Below are 20,059 nucleotides of genomic sequence, written 5' to 3' on the forward strand. Positions count from 1 at the left end.
GTTTAAAGAACATCATTTTATGCTTTTCCCAAAACAAAAGATGATAATCTGCTAATCAGATTAAGAGGACATCTGTTCCTAAATCAAATATAATGCTTTTTGAACTTGTGGCGAGATTTATATTGGTAAAGCATTTACACGCTCAACAAAAGCTAGACATTAAAAATAAAGTTCTCAAATCAGATAACATTTAACTAAACTGCATGTGATATTGTTTCCCTATTTCTGAACTGAATCACAAGACTTTTTTTATTATCAGATATTGTTGCTGTGAAACAAAACCTTGTTACTTTTTAGTTTCTGACAAAATTTGAATCTGGAGGTTGTTCCATACAAATTGCATGACGAATGAACCAATAGAAATGCTCCATAATGACCTGATGAAATTGGAATGAAATATTTTTACGTTTGACTTCCATTAAAAAGGCTACAAACTGTTTGTCTGACAGTGACACTTTTACATACAGTGCTGTGCAAATGTGTCCATCCTCTGAGAAAACTACATGTCATTTTAGTAACACTTTAAAATAAGGCTCCTTTATAAAGGGTTTATAAATAGTTTATAAAGCAAATTAATAATGCTTATAATTTAAGTTGTAAATACCTTTAAAAACATTAATAAGCACTTACAACACATAAATCGAAAGAACAACAGTGAAAATAACTTTTTTTAACATATCTATAAAATATGTAGAAAGTCAGTTTAGTAATTTAATGCTATTTTAGGTCAATTAATAAAGTTATTAACATAAATGTTAATGCTGACTGTTGGAAAAGACAAAGAAATATAAGCATCTAGTAAGATTTGAGGTTTAACAGTATATACGAATGTAGAATCACTATTTAATACATGACAGGCCACTGCCGTCCTTCCTATGTATGTGTTTTAACTGCTTATTAATGGGTTATACCTTATTTAATAGCAATTACTGAACTCCTTTGCAAACTACTTATCAATCCTTTGATCTCATTTTAAAATGGTACTATCAGGAATTTGCATGTATTTGCTTTAAAACAAACCCACTAATATAACCACTATACCTTCCCTTACATACTTAAAAATAAAAGTAGTACAAATGTTCTTTAAGCAGTGCCATAGGATAACTATGTTGTTGATTGAACCATGTTTGTTTAATGATGTTTAAAAGCTGTATAAGGGATTTTAACCCTCAACCCTGTAGGTACACTGCAAAAAAATATAAGGCTTAAACGTAATAAAAAGAGTAATTCAAATGTGTTATATTTTATAGTGTATGGCACAGCTCAGAAATAGTTTGTTGCACCTTTACTATTTATTAATAGTTATGTTTATTTGTCTGGAGTGTCTGGAGTTCACAGAGAAGGTCTGGAACCAAAATATGATATAATTTTAATGGGGACATATGTGCTATACAAAACATGTTCATTATATTCTCTCACATAAATAAGGGCTCTATCACTTTTATGCAAATAAGACGTTTCTAATAAGTGTACCACACGTTAGTGTTAGCTTGTGCTAAATGGCAAAACATTGAACAAGCTAGTTCTTGGATAACTGTGATAAAAACATAAAACAAATTATTCTCTATCTCCCTCATCTGCTGACTTGCCACGGACAGTAGGTACAGATCCCTCCGTCAGGTGAAGTCTGCTGGCATTTCTTTAACCGATCTAGTTGGCGGGGGTTGACGGGAGAGGGGTGGAGCCAAGGATCCTTCTTGTTACGTCGCAATGAGGGAGCCTTTTAAAAGGCTCTTAAAAGCATTTCCACCCAAGTGGAAATACAAAAGCACACAAAAGGTGGCTCATGCATAATATGTCCCCTTTAATAAAATAACCAAATTGTTATTTTAACCAATTACAATACCAACGATACTCTTTACATATCTGTATAAATACTGCTGGATTGTTTCCCGGACTTTAGGGATTAGGCCTAGTCCTACAATAAATTTTCAATAAATATGAGAAGTCTCCATTCAAAATGCTGTGTAGTCCAAGATTCTGCCAAACCTCTTTTTATGAAACTGCCCCTACATATCCTACTGAGAATTCCGGGCTTCATAAATAACAACACACATATTAGATTACAGTAAATTTTGTGTATTTAAGGTTATTGTTTTCCCAGGTGGTGAATAAAAGACCTTTACACTGCACTGTATGCTGCATGCACTCTTTGTAGGATGCTTCAAAGGGTTTTTTTTATCAATGCCATAGAAGACCATTCCTTAAAAGCCATGTTTGTAATTGAGATGTGTGATCCTGTACATTTATATCAAATAAAATCTCTAAAAGGATTAGCAAACATGGCTCTTAGGGAGCCAAACGATTCTCAAAAAAAACCTTTTGTAACACCTTTAGCAGTATATATATATATATATATATATATATATATATATATATATATATATATATATATATATTGTGAATTAAAGACAACGTTGCTGTTTGTATATATTAGGTGAATATTAGGCCTAGATAATTGTATCACGTGCAGTTTATTATTGTAATGTTATTATTATTTTTTTTTTTGTATTTAATCGCATTAAATTTTATTGTTGAGGGCTGAATTTTGCTTATGCAATTTATAATGAACTTTTCCTTTCTTTATATACACTTAAAACAGTTCAAATATTGCCTTTGACATCGTTTTAAATCTTCTACTGCAATGGTTTTCATATCTGTGACGAGTGGAGTCGGAAGTGGACTTTTCCTCAGGTGATTTGATGTGGAATAACTAACTAATTTTATTTTATATATTTAAATGAAATGAGAACCTATAAGAAACCATCCTCTCAATGATATATATATATATACATATATATATATATATATATATATATATATATATATATATATATATATATATATATATATATATATATATATATATATATACATATATATATTTATAAAGAGCACTGACACCTGTACCTGAGCTGACAATGCCTCATCTTTTCAGTGATGATGTTCACAGAATCGAGAGCAGCAGATATCTGTTATTAATATCTGTGACTCATGTACATAAAGACTGAATGTAAAATACAGATCACGAGTGTAAAAAGTGTATTGTAAGTGTAATATTCCATGCGTGTGTGAACGGGAAAAAAAAGGACAGCTTTTGCTAGAAGCAGAAAACACATCCATATTCCGAAGATTCAGATCCGTAATAGCTGTGAAAAGCATTTTAGAGCAGTATTATGGAGGCAGCAGTTTCAATGTTAGAGAAATAAACAGTGGAAATGTACAGATTCATATACTGTTCAATGCAATAAATACATTTTTTTTGCCAGAATGTTGTCTGGGACTTATCTGTCTGTACTTATTTCTTTTTTGAACATTTCCTTTTTGTGCCAGCAGGGGGCAGTGTGGTCCTTTGAACAAAATCCTTATTGATCATTGAAGTAAATTCAGGATTTCGAGCTTTTTTTAAAGCACAATCTTAAAACCATTCTTTCACATAACTATAATTAATCTGACTTCTTTTTGGGGCTCCTTTTCTTTCATTTTATTTGTATTACAATATTTTTCTAATGATTATGCAAATGTTTTCCTTGTCCTTCCGCACCATGAGGACCCTGACCTCCAATGTAAACCCAGAAGTTGTTTAAAATCAAAGGATTTAAGTCTGTTCTACATAAAATTGGAGATTTCTAAACAATACTCAACTATTTTGAGTTAGTTGAACATTTGTGGGCACATATATACATTCAAACTGAGATCTTTGAGTTGAACCAACTTATAATAACTGAGTTTAGTCTGTTGCCATTAACAGCTTCTTTTCCATTGGCTTCTGTCACCATCTATTTGCATACTGGGTGTGTCCAACAGTTTCTGACTAACACTCACCATCAGTGTGTAGTGATTCCCCCTGGGCTACCTTTGAAATAAATCAACTTTCCCTTTAGTTGTAATATCTTGTAGTTTTAGTTTATTCTAACTCAAGTTCTCGTTTCTAATTTCTTAAGCAAACCGGCTGCCTTAAAAAAAGTTAAGTAAACTCAACTTGTCTGGTCTTACAGTAAAACAAAGAAGTAGAAATAAGAAGTAAAACAAAAAAAAAGTTAAATCAACTTCTCCTTTAGTTGTAAGAACTTGAAGTTCTAAGTTATGCTAACTTAAGTTTTCATTACCCATTATTTAACTTTTTTAAGGCAACCAGTTTCCTCAAATGTTTTAAGTAAATTCAACTTATCCAGGTTTACAGTGTAGTCATATCTCAGCAAGCTATGCTAAAGCAAGACATGAGCACAGTCTGCTTCAGTCTGTCAATGAGTCAACTGAGGTTTTTTTGAGTCTTCTGTGGGCTGGTCCTTGGCTCTAGCTCTGTGGGAAATCTGAGACACTGTTGTTGGAGATGTGAGCAGGATGATTATCACTCTCAGGACACAGGAATACCCCCATTGTTCCAATACGCATTCCAGCCATCTGAGGAATGCAGGGTCTGGAAGATAGGGATCAACACAGCCAGGGTGAGCGATTAGCCTGCTGTGGAGCTGAATGGCTGTTCAGACAGTGCTGCTGTGAGGATATGATGGTACAGATGTTGAAGAAAGAGATTGATATACACTTTTTATTTAGTTTATGTAAAAGTAAACAACCCACTTTGCTCATACGCTTTAAAACTAAGGTGCCAGAAAAGGTTAGACAGTTGTTATTCTTTGATTTTTTATTTCCTACATTAAAAACCAACAATTTACATTACATGTAAAAAAATTTTGGGTGCTGTTAACTTGTGGTTTCTGAGGCTGGTAACTTTGATGAACCTATCCTGTGGCGCAACAGAGCTAACTTGACTAATTTGTCCAGTTTGAAAAAAAAAAAAAAATTTACTTTTGTTTACTTACCTCTTCACCACACACATGCTCAAATGCACTCAAACACATTAAGAGGGCAAGAAATTTAGGTACTTTTTGCACTATAAGGTGCACTTAAAAATCTTTTAATTTTCCCAAACGTCATCAGTGCGCCATCATCAGTTTACCAGTCAGGTTGTAAGAAGCATTAGCATTAGCCGCTAACCACGCTAAGTGCTAGCTCTTTCGCCATTCAGAGGTGAGTATTATTGGTTTGTATCCTGCTGCTAACCCTGACTAACACTGCTGGATCAGCATTAGCATTAGCTGCTAACCGCACTAAGCACTAGTCTTTTTGCTGTTCAGAGGTAAGTATTATTGGTCTGTATTCTGCTGCTAACCCTAGCTACCACTGCTGGAGCAGCATTAGCATTAACCGCTAACTATGCTAAGCACTAGCTAGCTCTTTCACCATTCAGAGGTGAGTATTATCGGCCTGTAGCCTGCTGCTAACCCGGGACAGTACTGCTGGAGGAGTATTAGCATTACCCACTAACCACGCTAAGCGCTAGCTCTTTTGACATTCAGAGGCAAGTTATATCGGACTGTAGTCTGTGTTTACCTTGTTAATACAAGCTTTGTGGGACAAACTTCTAGCTAATATCGCTCTGGCTTACTGGAAGACTCAGGGTTCCTCAGTGTAGCGCCGTGGGGCAGCAATCAAAGCTTACTGTAGATTAACGGAAACGCTTTACTCACCCAAATAAACAGTTTTTAGGAGAGAAATCTGTGTAGATTAACATCTAGCACTCATTTGATTTTAAAAGAATTTTTTTTTTTAAGAACTACAGATTTGTGTAATTAACTTATCTTTGCTTTACAGGACCTGCTGAATTAGAAGGAAAACATGGTGACACCCCTGTTCCTTACTAGTGTCGCATAAAGCCCTTTTTTAATCCGGTGTGCAAAAAAATAGACCAGAAAATAGACGTTTATTATTGATAGTGTGCCTTATAAAAATAAGGAAATTAACTCTTTAGCACAGCTGTTAACTGAAAGCTGATCATTCCAGGTGACTGAACCTCATAAAGCTGACTGAGAAAATCCAGCCAAGATGTGCAAAGCTGTCCTCTAAGCTTATTGTCTATTTGGGCAGTGAGCATTCGTTCCTGGTGGTGGGCAAGCACCAGCATTGGGGGGTTGATCCCTTTCTAGTTTTGAGGGAATTTAAGGCATAGACACCAACTGCAATGGTCGTGTACTCAAGGTTCCTTTACTCCTTTACAACCCACCAGCCAACCTTTAGGTCCTACAGCCCTAGACCCTCAACTTTTCCCACCCCACCCCTGCCTTTTCCTTAAGGGAACCAAACTAGAAACATTTGGGTCTTCAAATGTTCTTTACATCTCTACCCCACCCCCACCACTGTTCCTTGTTCCTGCCAATCTAAAGGATTTAGCTAGCAACCATGAGGTTTTCCAGTGTGCTCTACTCCCACCCCCACCACACTTCCTGTTTTAAATGGCACCTTTGTTTTCCCAGCCTTCTTCTTCTTCCATGTTTAGGCTACAGTGAACCCCCCTAGAAAAAGGTGAGAAAACCTTATACCCTACACCCAACACAATGCCATCAGTCCTACATGCTCACATTGCTTAGACATTTATATAAGAAAGGTTTTATTTTATATTAATTTAAAAGAATAAAATAAGATTTTTGTATTGTGTAAAAGAAAGAAATCAGGACACATTTCTTATTAAGTTTTATAATATTTTATTTTTAAAAAGAAGACAAGAACAAAACACTGAGCACAATTATTCCACAGATTCAATATGGTAACCAAACAGCATTTGGAACTGAACTTAACATTATGAAAGCACCAAAGTCTAAGCAGTCACAGTAACACCATCATTGCACAAGAGAAAATGAATGCATATTTTTGGCGAATGAGAAGTCGTGAAACGTTTAAAGAACATATGTGTAAAAATCCTATAGTCTTTAAACATTAAAGATAAGGAAAGAAACCCACACAGATGCCGCAAAACCTCTAGAAGGAAAGTGAGAGCAAATGCCACATACCAACATCACCAGTAATGCCACACTTAACCCTTTCATGCATAGAGGTCACTACAGTGTACAGCTGTTTAAAATTTATTTTTCTTTAAATATGCTTGCAATTTTGGGCACTGCTGCATATAGTCCACTGTAGTGGAAGCTATTGCATCATCCTATACAAAAAAATCCCATTGGTTGGTCATTGTAATGGGAAAAAGAAGTCAATGAAATCAAGATGGCTGGCAGACAGGGAAAACCACCAAACACCTTGGCTATTTTTGTTTCTACCTTTTATAAAATTATATCACTGCAGGTAAAAAAATATATAATTACATCAAGTAACATCTAAGGTGACATATTATGTAAAGATTTTCGAAATTTTGATTTTATATTTGAGGGAATTGTAGATTAATCATCTGTCCACTTAATTGTACATCATGCATCATTAGCTATTTTTCAACTTTTATGCAATGTCAATTACTTCCAGTGTTGTTTTTAAAATAATTCATATTGTTTAATGTTTTGGCTGTAAATCAACTTCTTTAATTGAGGAATGTCTGCCAGTACAGACAGTTGCAAGCAGAGAAGTAGGGTCAAGCAGTGATAGTGAAGGTGAGTCTGGAAATGTTACTGAGGGAGTTGAGGCTGAGGAACGGAGATGAAGGAGATGAGGCTGTTGAAACTAAGGGCACCCCAATATCCAGTATGCCCCTGGAAACCACTGGCCCCAGCTCAAGAAAGTATAAAATGCCAGCACACGAAGAACCAAGTACATCTGCATGCAGTGTCTTGTAGCTTTGTGCCCTGTATGCTTTGGCAACCATCATAGAAAATAGTCTCAGAAATTAGCAACAAGCATGATTTGACAGGAAATATGATACATGCTATAAAATACTATAAGAGAATATGCTCACTTAACAGTTCAGAGACTTGACAAGAATACAGTATGATAATACCAGTCACAATCAAGATTCTATAAGGTTCTACGGTTCAGAGACATTTTCTTGTGTCACAATATCCTCCTCAGTTCCACTATTCCAACAGAATACCATATTACAACTGTATAACTGAATTACATTTGTGTTTTTTTACAACAAAAAATGCATGAAGTACACTTGAGTGGACAGATAAATATTTCTTTATCGAAGAAAGATAGAATATATATTTTTTTCAAACCTTGTTTTACATCCCTAAGGATGTATAAAAACACTTAGAAAAAAAATCCTGACTGAGTTTATTATAATTCATGCATGAGAGGGTTAATATAAGTTATGGCATCTATTTTGACAGATGCTAAATATATATATAATAATATTTCTCTTAAGAGAAATATCAAAATAAGGCACAAAAACTTTAACATCTGGTCAAACATCTGGATGAATGTCTTTGTAGTGTATCTGTATCTTTATCCTCTCACTAGTGGAATTCCTTTGCACGACTGTATGCTTTTTGTAGGGAGGAAAGTAACAGTTCCTAGCTGTGAAGTAAACATTAGTTCATATTCAACACACACACATACACACATACACAAAGTTCAATGTGCTCATCCTGAGGTAACAGTCCCACCATAGAAAATTCATATTATCCTTAAAAACAGATCATCATCAAAAACATAATCACAAAATTTAAAAAAGGCTAATCTTTTACAGTATCTACCCATCACTATAATTCATCTCTCATCTTATCTCCCTTGGGCTTCACCAGTCTCCCAATATACAGGATGGAGTTGGTCTGGTTGTCCTTCACCACGAAGATGAACGGATGGTCGGCGTAGAAGAGCTTGGGGTTCCTCAGCTTGTCCGAGCCGAAGATGCTGGTGTCGAAGGGGTTGCCCTCGGTGTCCCATTCCCAGGCGGACGCATGGAAGACATTGGAGAGGTAGAGATCTTTCTTGCCAGAGATGTTGGACAGATCTGCTTTGGACTTGTCCACCACCTCAGTAAGGCCGAGTTCTCCAAGATGTTTCTGTGGGACAAAAAAATTATATATTATATTGAGCATCATATACAGCAGCAAAATTAATAATATTAAAATGCTGCCAATTTCAGACTGTATCTACCTGCAGATCATGGCTGACTTCCATGCTGACTTTAGGCAGAGAAACAGCCACGGCTCTTTCCTCCATCTTGCTGATCCACTTGTCCAGCTGCTGGCGGGTCAGAAGCTTCTCCAGCCTCTCCAGGGGCTCTACGTGGTAGGGCATGATGAAGATCACGCTGGACTTCTTGTGGGCCAGAGGCATGTTGAGCACAAACAGCCTGTTCTCTGTGTCCTCATGGAAGGGGTAGAGACCTGTGGAGACAGAGACCAAGGGTCACTCAGTATCAAACTGTTTAATTTATATTTTCAGTTCAGCACCATATGGCACACTGTAGATTCTTTATATACAAATACATACGTTGTTTAATGATCCTACCTGTACGGTGCATCATTGGGACAGATACTGTGTAAGAGCGGGTCACGAGGAATGCACGGTTGTCGACCATCTTGTGGTGGAACTTCTCGTCCCAGTGAGCTGTGAGATAAATAAAAAAAAAAATGAATCATGAAACATTTGAAACTGATAATGTTTTCTTATTCTTGTTAAATTAGAGGGGTAGTGTGAAGTGTTAGGGCTACACAATGTCCAAATGAGATTTTTTTAAAGTAAAAATCAAACAGAAGGTCACGAGAAATCACCTTAAAGATGGCGGCACAACATTTAAAAAAGCATTGTATTGTCTTAGTTCCATGTAGTTTCTATATATTTTGACCCTTTCCTTTTAACAAGCTCAGATAATCGCTAGCAGCACATCTTGGAAGCTGGCTAGCTAAATTTCCTGTTCCACCTTAAATGGCAAAGCAGTTGTTCCATTCTGTCTTCATTCTCCTGAGGCTCCTGCTTGATTTAAGGTGGAATAAGGGAATATCTGCAGGGTTTCTGAAGAGATATTATGACCTATTTAGGCCTATTTAAGTCCAGAAGTAGCGAGGTTAAGGAACTTTGCCGATTCTATGGATCACAACAGGATGACAGAGCACTGATAGTAGTCTGCTGATGAAATTAATTCATTTATTATTTTGGATGACATATCTAGTTCTTGAAGGGTTGTTCTATTTCTTAAAGGAGAAATCCAGTGTCGAGCAAGCTACTTTGAGCTTGTTAATGGTGTAAAAATAGCCATTTCTTTGCATTGGCAATGCTATGCCCCATATAGCTAGCATTGTAAGCCAGTTGGGAGCATCAGCTAAAAACTTTGGGTTATTGGGTTTCACTACAAATCCATTTCACACCAGATTTCTCCTTTAAAGGGAAAGATAGGGTAAACTCGAACTCGAAAACAATGAGTAGGAGCACAAATGAGAAAAAGGAAAATAAATTAAGTGATTGAATACATTTTCAGTACACTTACGTTTAAAGAACATGGCATTGATGATCATGGCACCATCTGTGTTCTTCACATCCTTGGTAATCTCTGGAAGCTTGCCATCGGTAGACTTGGCAGCCCACTCATTGATGGAGTTGATGGCGCTTCTCTTATCACGGAAGTTGATCTTGGAGTGCTCGTAGTTATAATGTTTCTTGCTGCTCTTCACGAACTCATCTGCGAAGCTGACAGAACTGGGGCCATACAGCCTGTTGTTGATCTTCCAGGTGACGTTACGAGCAGCCGGGTCGCTGACCTCGCTCAGAAGCTCGGACAAACCCGTGTGCAGGTGCTCGTCTTTCAGGGCGTCGGCCTTCAGGACGGTTTTGACCTGCGAGGAAGTGGACGACTTTCCTCCGAGGGCCACCAGACCCATGGAGGAGGCCACCACCACCGGGGAAACCAGGATGTTGTCTTGGCTGGTCTCTTTGGCTAGGTTGTGGTAGAGGTTGAAGGCCAGGTTGGCGCTGGTGTCTGCCAGGGACGTCGCATGGGTGCTAAGCTTCTTCGCATCCTTCACCTCAGCGCAGGAGGCCACGGCCAAAAGGCACAGAGCTGCGATCTTGCTCACCCACATCCTTGCTTTGAGTTTGAGCTGTAAAGGAAGTCTGGAGGAAAAGAGAGTGAGAGGTGGTGGATTTATATAACGTGATATTTATAGAGGATGAAAGATGTTATATACACTTTTATTTCTGTTCTGAGAGTGGGAGGTGTGTTTTTGTGTGCTGCTTGTCTGGATTTCCAAGGGCTTGTCCACCAATGCCAAAAATATCTGGATATTTTTAAAGAATGGGTCTCCAGTCTACACAAAAACACCATTTATGGTCATTTTTGCTGGAGATCTTTTGAAACTCAGTTTGGAACTTAACAAATGCATGTTTCTTATATAGCAAACCACATAAGTCATAAAGTACAATGTCTATAAACAGACAGATTTTAGATTTCAACCTTTAGATAAATGTAAAAAAAAAAACATGTTTTTAGATTTAGAATCTATAATTTATAACGTGCATAGCAAATTACATAGGGAATGTCATTTAATTTGGAACTAAACCTAAAATCATTCCATACAGGTCTAGCATAGCATGCATGTTGTTTTTAACCTCTGTGTGGGTGGATAAAAAGGAAAAAAATATTTTTAAAAATAGCCAAATATATGTGGACATAGTCTCAAGTCTCAGTTTCAAAGGTTAAAAAGTCTCTTCTTGCCTTTCCATCAAATTAGGACACATACAAAATTTACTGGGCCAGCTGTGTTACGTAAGTACGTAAGTCTTTTGTCAGTTAACGGTTTATCTTTTTTTCCAGGCCACAAAACTGTGTCAGATCACTGCGGTCTTAAAAAAAATAAGTTTTGAAAACCCTTTGAGGTGTTTGAGGGCATGAGCCAGCATGTTCCAGGAACATAAACAAAAAGGAACAAAAGCTCTGCCTGAGGCTACAGCTGGAGACAAGATACAAGAGTTGAAATTTTTGATGCCATTTTTGTCTTTTGTTTCGCCTTCTTTCTGTATGTTGCTTTTTTTTCCATCATCTGGAATACCTTGAAAGGTTTTCATAGTGTTGTCAACGATTGTGATTTTCATTCTGAAAGACAAGAGGTGCATTTGGGTGATCTACAGAACAAAAAGTTTGTAAAATAGTACAGGTAATGCTTTTCAGATGCTAAATTGCCATTAAATCACCGACTTCCACTTTATTCTTGATTTGCCTTTCAAAGCAAGGCAGTCTGAATCGGGGGAAATGCTTAAAATGTCAGATTGGCCTTTCCTATTGGCTATTGTGTAGAAAGCCTTTGGGGGGGTGGGGGGGACAAAAACTTCTGACCAATCAGAGACGCCATAGTGGAAGAGTTTGAGAATTCCAGAGGAAGCCTTGTGATTTTAATGGCAACAGGGAACCACTCCCTACATAGAAGTTCCTTTTCAATACAACTTCAGCTTATATCATTTTTAACATTTTAACGTCCCACTTCACAAAAAGGAGCCAATCCCGTTTTTTAAAAGATTTTTCAACATGCTGTTTGTGCATAAACGACACAAATCTGTGCTGCCTATTGATGTAAGCATGCATAACACAAAAGAAAATTGATGGACCGTTATCAAGGTCCAGTTTAAGGATATCTTCCTAATTTACTCCTAACACTTTATTTTTAACACCAATATCTGGTAGTTCCTTTTCAAAAAATCATAGGCTTTTTAAAATACAGGAAGTTTATTTTTTAAACATTTCAATTTTTTTTTTGTATAAATCTTACAAATTTGTGCTCCCTACTGATGTAAGCATGCATCACAGTTATGAAAAAAAAAAACTTGTTTTCTCATGATGGACCTTTATCTGTATATCCCTATGTTTAAATGTTGTCTATTTTTTTTCTCTGCTCTATAAAACGTATCATTTTTAACAAAAAGGGCTTTTACACTTAAAAAAAAAATCAAACATTTATATAATCATGCATCACAGGAACCTAGGACCCATATCTGTGTCCACTTTTAGCACATCCCCACCCTTATTCTAAGTAACTAGTTATTCTAAGATTGTTTTCTCTGCTCTAACACCCAAACTAAAATTTCTTTTTAAGTTTTTATGAGCTCATGTAAGCATGCTTCACAAAAAAAATTAAAACTGTTTTTTTTTTATACTAATAGTGATTTTTATATGCTGTAAAAAAAAAAAAATCACCCAACTCACATAACAACATGAAGACACTCCCTAAACCAAACTATAGCAGAATAAATATACAGATTTAATACAGATCATATCATTCTTTTTATCATACATGGTTTTGAGTTGCACAAATCTGAAGTAAGAAACACACTGATGTAAGCATGCATCACAGAGATCATTTAATTGGCTTGTTTCTATTGATGGACCGTTATTTGTGTCTAGTTAAAGCACATCCCTATCCTTTTCAACCTATTCTGCTTGGAATTTTGTCTTCTGCACTAAAAAAAGTTACCCACCCACTTGAAAACAACATGAAACCACTTTTAAAATATAAAATCAAGCAGAAAATGTACAGTAATATGTATCTACAGATATCTACAGGTCCTGGTCCTGCATGCAGAAGCATTAAAAGCAAACAAAGCAAAGTAGAAAAGGCCTTCCTATCATTCTGAGAAGAATCAAGGCATAGTTTCTGGAGGTCCTTACCTCGCAAAGCTTCTCAGGAGCTCTTCTTGTCTTCAGTCTTGTCTTCAGTCTTGTCTTCGGTGCTGACCCAGTGCAGACCAGTAGATCCGACAGATTTATATACTGGAAAGAAGGAAAGTTCTAGAAGTTGGATGGGGAATATTCAAATGAGGATGGTCTGGTTCTCTTTGGGAAGATGAAGCGGGACCTCCCACTGGATCGAGTGACCAGGGTTCGGAAGTGATCCCATCTCTGCAAGGTCCTAAAGCCTAGCTTCAGTTTCAGCAAAGAAACAGATGAATTTATACTTTAATTATCAGTAAATGATCAGTTTCTCCATCAGTATCATTGCTAGATAGGTTTAAAAAGCTATATGTTGCCTTAAAAAGTCTAAAAGCCGAAAAATGCAAAAAGCAATGCTCTGTTTTTATGTATTTTGTTTGTTTTTTGTTGGGACAAAAGTGTAAAAACTGTTTTGCATGCAGAGAAAAGTGATTTCTGTGATCTTAAATCTAAAAATCTGTGTTTTGGGACATTTTGGTTAAACCTGGTTTGTTATGTAACTGTGGATGCTTTCTCCTCATGTGCAGACACGTGCCCCCAGCCCAGCCACCCCCACTGCCACGTCTCACAGCTGACTGCTGCAGCTTGCGGGTGTGGGGTGCAGAAAACACAGCAGCTGCAATTAACTCTGCAAATAGTCTGTGCAAAATAACAGGCCTTTAACCCTACTTTGATGTTTAACTGTTAAGACTAGCAACAATGTTAAACTTACATACACTTACATACAGGGTATAAAAAATAAGAATAATCCCAGAACCTGGGATTTCATGATTGCATATTTTGAAAAACATAAATTATTTTTTAAAGTTATCTCTCATGTACTTTTTCTTGTTTTTCTTTTGTTTATTATTATTATTTTTTTCATTTGTTAACTTTTATATAATCAATCATTAATGACACTTTGGGTCAAAAGTTTTGTTAATAACTTTTAGGATTTTTCATACAACCCTCCATTCTCTGCATATTGGTTGGGCGACAAGAAAAAGACATCGGCAGGAAGGGTCATTTAAAAAGAATGAAAAACAAACGCAATATAGAATCAAAGAAGTACACATTATATAAAAGTGTAATAGTATTTGACATAAGCAATGACATTTGACAATGTTTATGAATCACTTTAGGTCTAAATTTTATATTTTTGCTCTGTGAAGCCCTTATTATCACTACTTGTCCAAACTAATACATACAGGACAGGAAAAAAAGAAGAGAAGACTTAAAAAGAAAATTAGGAATTTCTTTGATTTTACCAAAATTGAAACCTCTGGAATATAAACACGAAGAAGATGGATGATTACAAGCCATGAAACCAAGCTGAACTGCTTGAATGTTTGCACCAGGAGTAAAGGCATAAAGTTATCCAAAAGCAGTGTGTAAGACTGGTGGAGGAGAACATCCCAATATGCATGTAAACTGTGATTAAAAACCAGGGTTATTCCATCAAATATTGATTTCTGAACTCTTAAAACATGAATATAAATATAAACTTGTTTTCTTTGCATTATTTGAGGTCTGAAAGCTCTGCAACCTTTTTGTGAACAGTTTTTTAACAGCTTATAAATGCATCATGAATCTGTTGTAAATTTTTCTTAGGAAGTTATTTGTGAATGAGTTCCAGTCATCTCTGAAGAAGAGCTCTTTTTAAGGACATTGCTTTACAAAAAAAAAAAAAAAAAAAACAAGAACAAGCTGCGTCATGTGGCTTATTGAGAAATGTTTTGACAGCAAACTCTGACTAATGTTGATACTGGTCCTTACTTTTAATAAATTGCAATAAAAGTTGTTTAATGACAAAAATAAAGCTAAATACACCAAACCAAATGGACTGCCCCTCTCTTTTGTTCATTTGCAGCTCTGCCTTTTGTTGGCTCCAGTTGCCAGAGCTTCTGAGGTTTACACAAACACAAGAAACCAAGCAATGGACCAATCACTTCCCCCACATCTGCACTTTTAGTGCAGTGTTAATCTCTGTGGACGAGTTAAACAATGAAATTCCTCATCCACCTACTAACAGCACCACACAGGATTACAGTAAACTCACACTCGGAGCAACCGCTCTTTTAGGCTTTAGCCATGATAGGGCTGATGCAGATAGAGTAGTGGTGTTCCACTGAGAGAGAAAACTCTAGAAAGACACTTGTGCAGTCAGAAACACAGCCACACCCACAATTTAACCCTTTAGAACACCAACTCCAGCTAAAGAGATCCAGATCTTACTCTGCAGACGCTGTTGTCTTATGTAACCATAAACTTTACTAGTACTTACTGACTATTTGCCTATTAAATAATAATTAGTTACTTACTGTACCTTAAAGAAAACACTACCATCTTATAAGATAAAACACAAGAGCAAACCAGAAAAGTTTGAGATGGTATGAAAAATACAAATGCAATGTTTCTAACAGAGGCCACATTCACATTACCAGGCTAAAGTGACTCAAATCTGATTTTCTTTCTCAATGTGGCTCAGATCAGATTTTTTCATGGTTGTGTGAATGTGCCAAATCCTTTTTTTTTTCTTCAAATCAGATTTGAGTCACTTTCATATGTGGACCTAAGTCAAATACATATACGATCTATGGACATGCGACATGAATGTGAATGGTCAAATCAAACCAGAATTCATGCGTCTTTTTGCTTTTACGCATGCGCTACGTGCTTCTCTCTCGTACCCACACTTTATCTTTTGGTGTAGCTGTGCAGCTATAGCTGAAAAAAACAACAAAAGCAAACCGCCTGGCCTTTTTTCTCCTCCTCGACCTGAGCATGAACTTCAGACCAGCTTCAGACCAGTTTATTCTCCACTCCAGCAAAAGATGCTCCACATATAAGCTGCTAACGCATCTATTTCACCTTTATAAAGCTATAAAGTCATCTCAGTTTTTCATCATCAGTTTTTTTGTTTTTGGTGAAGAAGGCGATGTTTATACACTTATGTATCAATGTGCGCATGTGAGGCATTTCAGGAACAGATTTGTTCACATAACACACAGATAGAGGTCACTTACATTTGTGAATGTGAACCGTCAAGATTTTTATTTGAACAATGTGGCTTGTAATGTGAACATAGCCAAAATGAACCCAAGATATGTCATGTTTCATCTGGTTGAATTCATTTCATTTCTTTTTTCATTTCAGACCTAAAATTTTATTTGATATTAACTCACATGCCTGGGTAATAAAAGTGCATTATAGAGAGGGAAAGTGTCATAATATCATAAAAAAAAAAATCCCATCTTGAAAAATCCCAGTGCACAAGGGGCAAGGTCAGTATCTTTGGGCCCTCAGGTAGCAGTGCGTTAAATACAAGCATGACTCTTTACTGGAAATCACTGCATCATTGAGTAGTGTGTAATGCATCTCTAATGCTACAAGAAACAAAAGCAGTATTTGGAATAGCGCACTGGAGTGCGCCACTGTTTGAAAGAGAATAGCAACTTCATGTTGGGCTGTCAAAGAGCCTGCAATGAAGACCAAGCCTCACACAACCATCACACCAGGCCTTCTAGACGTGTGACGCATCACAATAAATTGTCCATTATACCACAGTTAGTTCTGACCCTGTAATGTGACTGGCTGAGGGGTGTTTTATGAGTGACATTATCAGCCGGTAATGCACTGTAACCGAAGCTCTCCACAAAGACAAAAGCAGAATGACATAAGGGTTATTTTCACTGATAAGTTTGGCTTTTGGCTTGGTGGAGATTAAAAAGTGGTACTTCGTTCGTTCCTGTTCCAAACACATTTTTTTTATTTTTTCTTTAACGCTTGATACATAATCAATGACTATGGAATGGGCTGATTGGTGGTGAGCACCTCTCTTTCTCTCAGCGTTTCTCGTAGCACAGTAACTGGCAACATTCGGCAGCATTCCTCGCAGATAAAGCTGCTGAAATCCTCAGATCTTTACAGAGATGTTCTGCTGAATCTTTTATTAGGACACAGTGTAGTTTCTAAAGGCAGTACTGGTCTTATAATGAGTTTAACACAGCCTGACAGTTCCTAAGAGTTCCTTGTTTCTACAGGATCAGGATCTGCTCACCCACAGGACAAGATGTTCTTTTAGTGGAGAGAAGGGGGAGCTGCACAGATCTGGAGGAACTGTGCAGAAACATGATGTAATACTCCAGCTGTCTTACGCTGACCGATGTGATGATGAAACTTTCTGCTGTATTACACTTTTTGGAAGAGAAATTCCATATGTCCAGTTACAGTGAAGGCATGAATGTTTGATCTAATTTATTTATAATGGTAAAATAGAAATAAACTGTCAATTTAAAACTTTTAAAACTGAGTGTTGCACCAATGAAAAAAACAGTTTTTGTTTGCTGGGACTAACATTGTTTTGAACTGATTATAGTAATATTTGACTTTTGAATATCTGAATTTTTACAGTAAGTACAGTAAGTACTGCTATAAATATATTTTCAGAGTATTGCAGTGTTAAAGGCTTTAAAACAGCTAAAGAGCGACAGTCTGTTTGTTTTTGTTGTTGGCAAATTTCCAATGAACAATTTTTGGTAAGTACATTTTTTTCTGAACTTAACATTCATGAACTAATATTCTTAGAATGCTCTAATTTGTCAAGTTTTCTGGATGTTATGAGAAAAAAACATTTTTTTAAATGTCCTAAACATTCTGGTAACGTCACTGTAATGTCACGTGTGTCAATGTTTTCATTTCTAGTTTTGGGAATGTTACTTTTTTAACGTTTCCATAATGTTAACATTAGTCTAGCTAAAAAAAACGTTATGTGAGAAACATTGTATATAACATTTTGACGCAAACCATTATTATTTCTGTAACTTTACAGGCAAACCCTTCCCTAAATCTTTTTTAAAATGTTGCTCTTAAAAACGTTTTTATAACGTTCTCTGTTAGCTGGGTTAGTAAGAAAAAATCTATAAAAAATACATACTAGAACACTAGCCTTGGTAATGCATCAGTTATTTTGATATTTATTTTGAGTGATAATGCCTGATGATCTTTGTTTTGGAGATGTTCTGACTCAATCTTCTAGCATCTCAATTTTCCTCTTGTCAAAATGCCTCAGATTCTTATGTTTTTCCAATTTTCATCACCTTCAAGAACCGGCTGATCACTTACTGCTATGGCTGACCAGTGTTTTTATATATTTTTAATATACTTAAATAAAGGAATTTCAACTTTTATAGTCTTTCTTTACTTTTCCATCTGGTTCAGAAGAGGCTCTTCTCTGTGAAAATGTATAATAATTGGTTTATTATTTATATTTTCCAACTATATGCTAAATGCACATATAGAAAATCTAAATTAAAGGTTAATAATAATAATTTAAAGCAATAATCCAACCTGTTAATGCAGCAGTGTTTGATGTTTTGTTACATAATGAAGCAGATCTATCAGTAAAACTCTCTAAATGAGAAAGACAGTGGAGAACAGCGCCCTCTGGTGGTGCAGTCAGGTCTGGATTAATGTAGGTGGGGCTGAAGGATACAAAGGACCCATTGGTTGGCTGGGAAAGGGTGGGAAGGCTGTTCAGTACTGTGGGCTGTATGATAAATTCAGCATTGAACTTAATAAACTACTTAATACTGATATATTAGTTCAAAACCGTTTTGGGCTTTATAATAAAAAGTATCCAGGCCAGCTTGTATACACGAAAAGATGTATAGTAAAAAAAAAATAAAAATAAATAAGAGACCACAGTTTTTTTTTACCAAATTGAAAACCTCTGTAATATAATCAAGAGGAAGATGGATGTTCACAAGCCATCAAACCAAACTGAACTGCTTGAATTTTTGCACCAGGAGTAAAGGCATAATGTTATCCAAAAGCAGTGTGTAAGACTGGTGGAGGAGAACATGCCAAGATGCATGAAAACTATGATTAAAAACCAGGGTTATTCCACCAAATATTGATTTCTGAAGTCTTAAAACTTTATGAATATGAACTTGTTGTTGCATTATTTGAGGTCTGAAAGCTCTGCAACTTTTTTGTTATTTCATACGTTTCTTATTTTATGCAAATAAATGCTCTAAATTACTATATTTTTTTTGTAATTTGGGAGAAATGTTGTCTGTAGTTTATAAAATAAAACAACAATGGTTATTTTATTCAGACATTCATCTTTAAATGGCAATATCAGAAAAAACTGATTCAGAAACTGAAGTGGTCTCTTAATAAAAAAAAAATACAATTGAAAAGTTACTTCATTTCAGTAATTCAGTTCAAAATGTGAAATTCATATATTACATAGATGTAATGCACACAGACTGATCTATTTAAAACAATTGTTACTTCTTCAGTTGATGATTATGGCTTACAGCCAATGAAAACCCTACTGCTGTCATTCTGATGACAACTTTTAAAGAGATGTGGATTTCATTTTCCAGCAGGACTTTGCACACAGCCCACACTGCCAAAAGTACCAATTGGTCTAATATAAATATTCTTATTTTCTGAGATACTGATTTTTTGGGTTTTCATTGGCTGTAAGCCAAAAACATCAACAATAAAAGAGAAATATATATTATATTAGTATAGTATATTTCAGTGTTGTTGTTTTTTTTTTTATAGTAAACAGGTTTTTCACTGTACAGCACTAGCATTACTGCTACTGTGAGCTGATTGTTTGGCGAGCTGATCCTAGAGAGA

The 20,059-nt window shown here is 36.0% G+C and overlaps 1 protein-coding gene across 4 annotated transcripts; it reads right to left on the reverse strand.

The window, feature by feature from the left end:
- Positions 1 to 8,089: 8,089 nt before the first annotated feature.
- Positions 8,090 to 13,532, reverse strand: serpinh1b (serpin peptidase inhibitor, clade H (heat shock protein 47), member 1b). Of its 4 annotated transcripts, XM_015604146.3 has the most exons (6): positions 13,385 to 13,532; positions 11,775 to 11,818; positions 10,217 to 10,839; positions 9,241 to 9,339; positions 8,884 to 9,116; positions 8,090 to 8,789 (listed from the first exon to the last, which is right to left on the reverse strand). In XM_015604146.3, the coding sequence occupies exons 3-6, from the start codon at positions 10,806 to 10,808 to the stop codon at positions 8,487 to 8,489; spliced, it is 1,227 nt and encodes a 408-aa protein (XP_015459632.1). In that variant the 5' UTR covers positions 10,809 to 10,839; positions 11,775 to 11,818; positions 13,385 to 13,532; the 3' UTR covers positions 8,090 to 8,486. The 4 variants fall into 4 exon arrangements, with proteins under 4 accessions (XP_015459632.1, XP_015459635.1, XP_022536994.1 ...); XM_015604149.3 differs by lacking the exon at positions 11,775 to 11,818; XM_022681273.2 differs by having other exon boundaries at positions 10,217 to 11,818.
- Positions 13,533 to 20,059: the final 6,527 nt, after the last annotated feature.

The sequence above is a fragment of the Astyanax mexicanus genome, chromosome 18, assembly GCF_023375975.1.
Source record: "Astyanax mexicanus isolate ESR-SI-001 chromosome 18, AstMex3_surface, whole genome shotgun sequence".
Taxonomy (NCBI): Eukaryota; Metazoa; Chordata; class Actinopteri; order Characiformes; family Acestrorhamphidae; genus Astyanax; species Astyanax mexicanus.

Excerpts from the sequence above, each read along its gene's own strand:
- serpinh1b (XM_015604149.3), bottom strand. The coding sequence starts at position 10,808 with ATGTGGGTGAGCAAGATCGCAGCTCTGTGCCTTTTGGCCGTGGCCTCC. Across the intron at positions 9,340-10,216 it reads CAATGCCATGTTCTTTAAAC|CTCACTGGGACGAGAAGTTC; the intron begins GTAAGTGTACTG and ends TTTATCTCACAG. Across the intron at positions 8,790-8,883 it reads AAGTCAGCCATGATCTGCAG|AAACATCTTGGAGAACTCGG; the intron begins GTAGATACAGTC and ends TTTGTCCCACAG.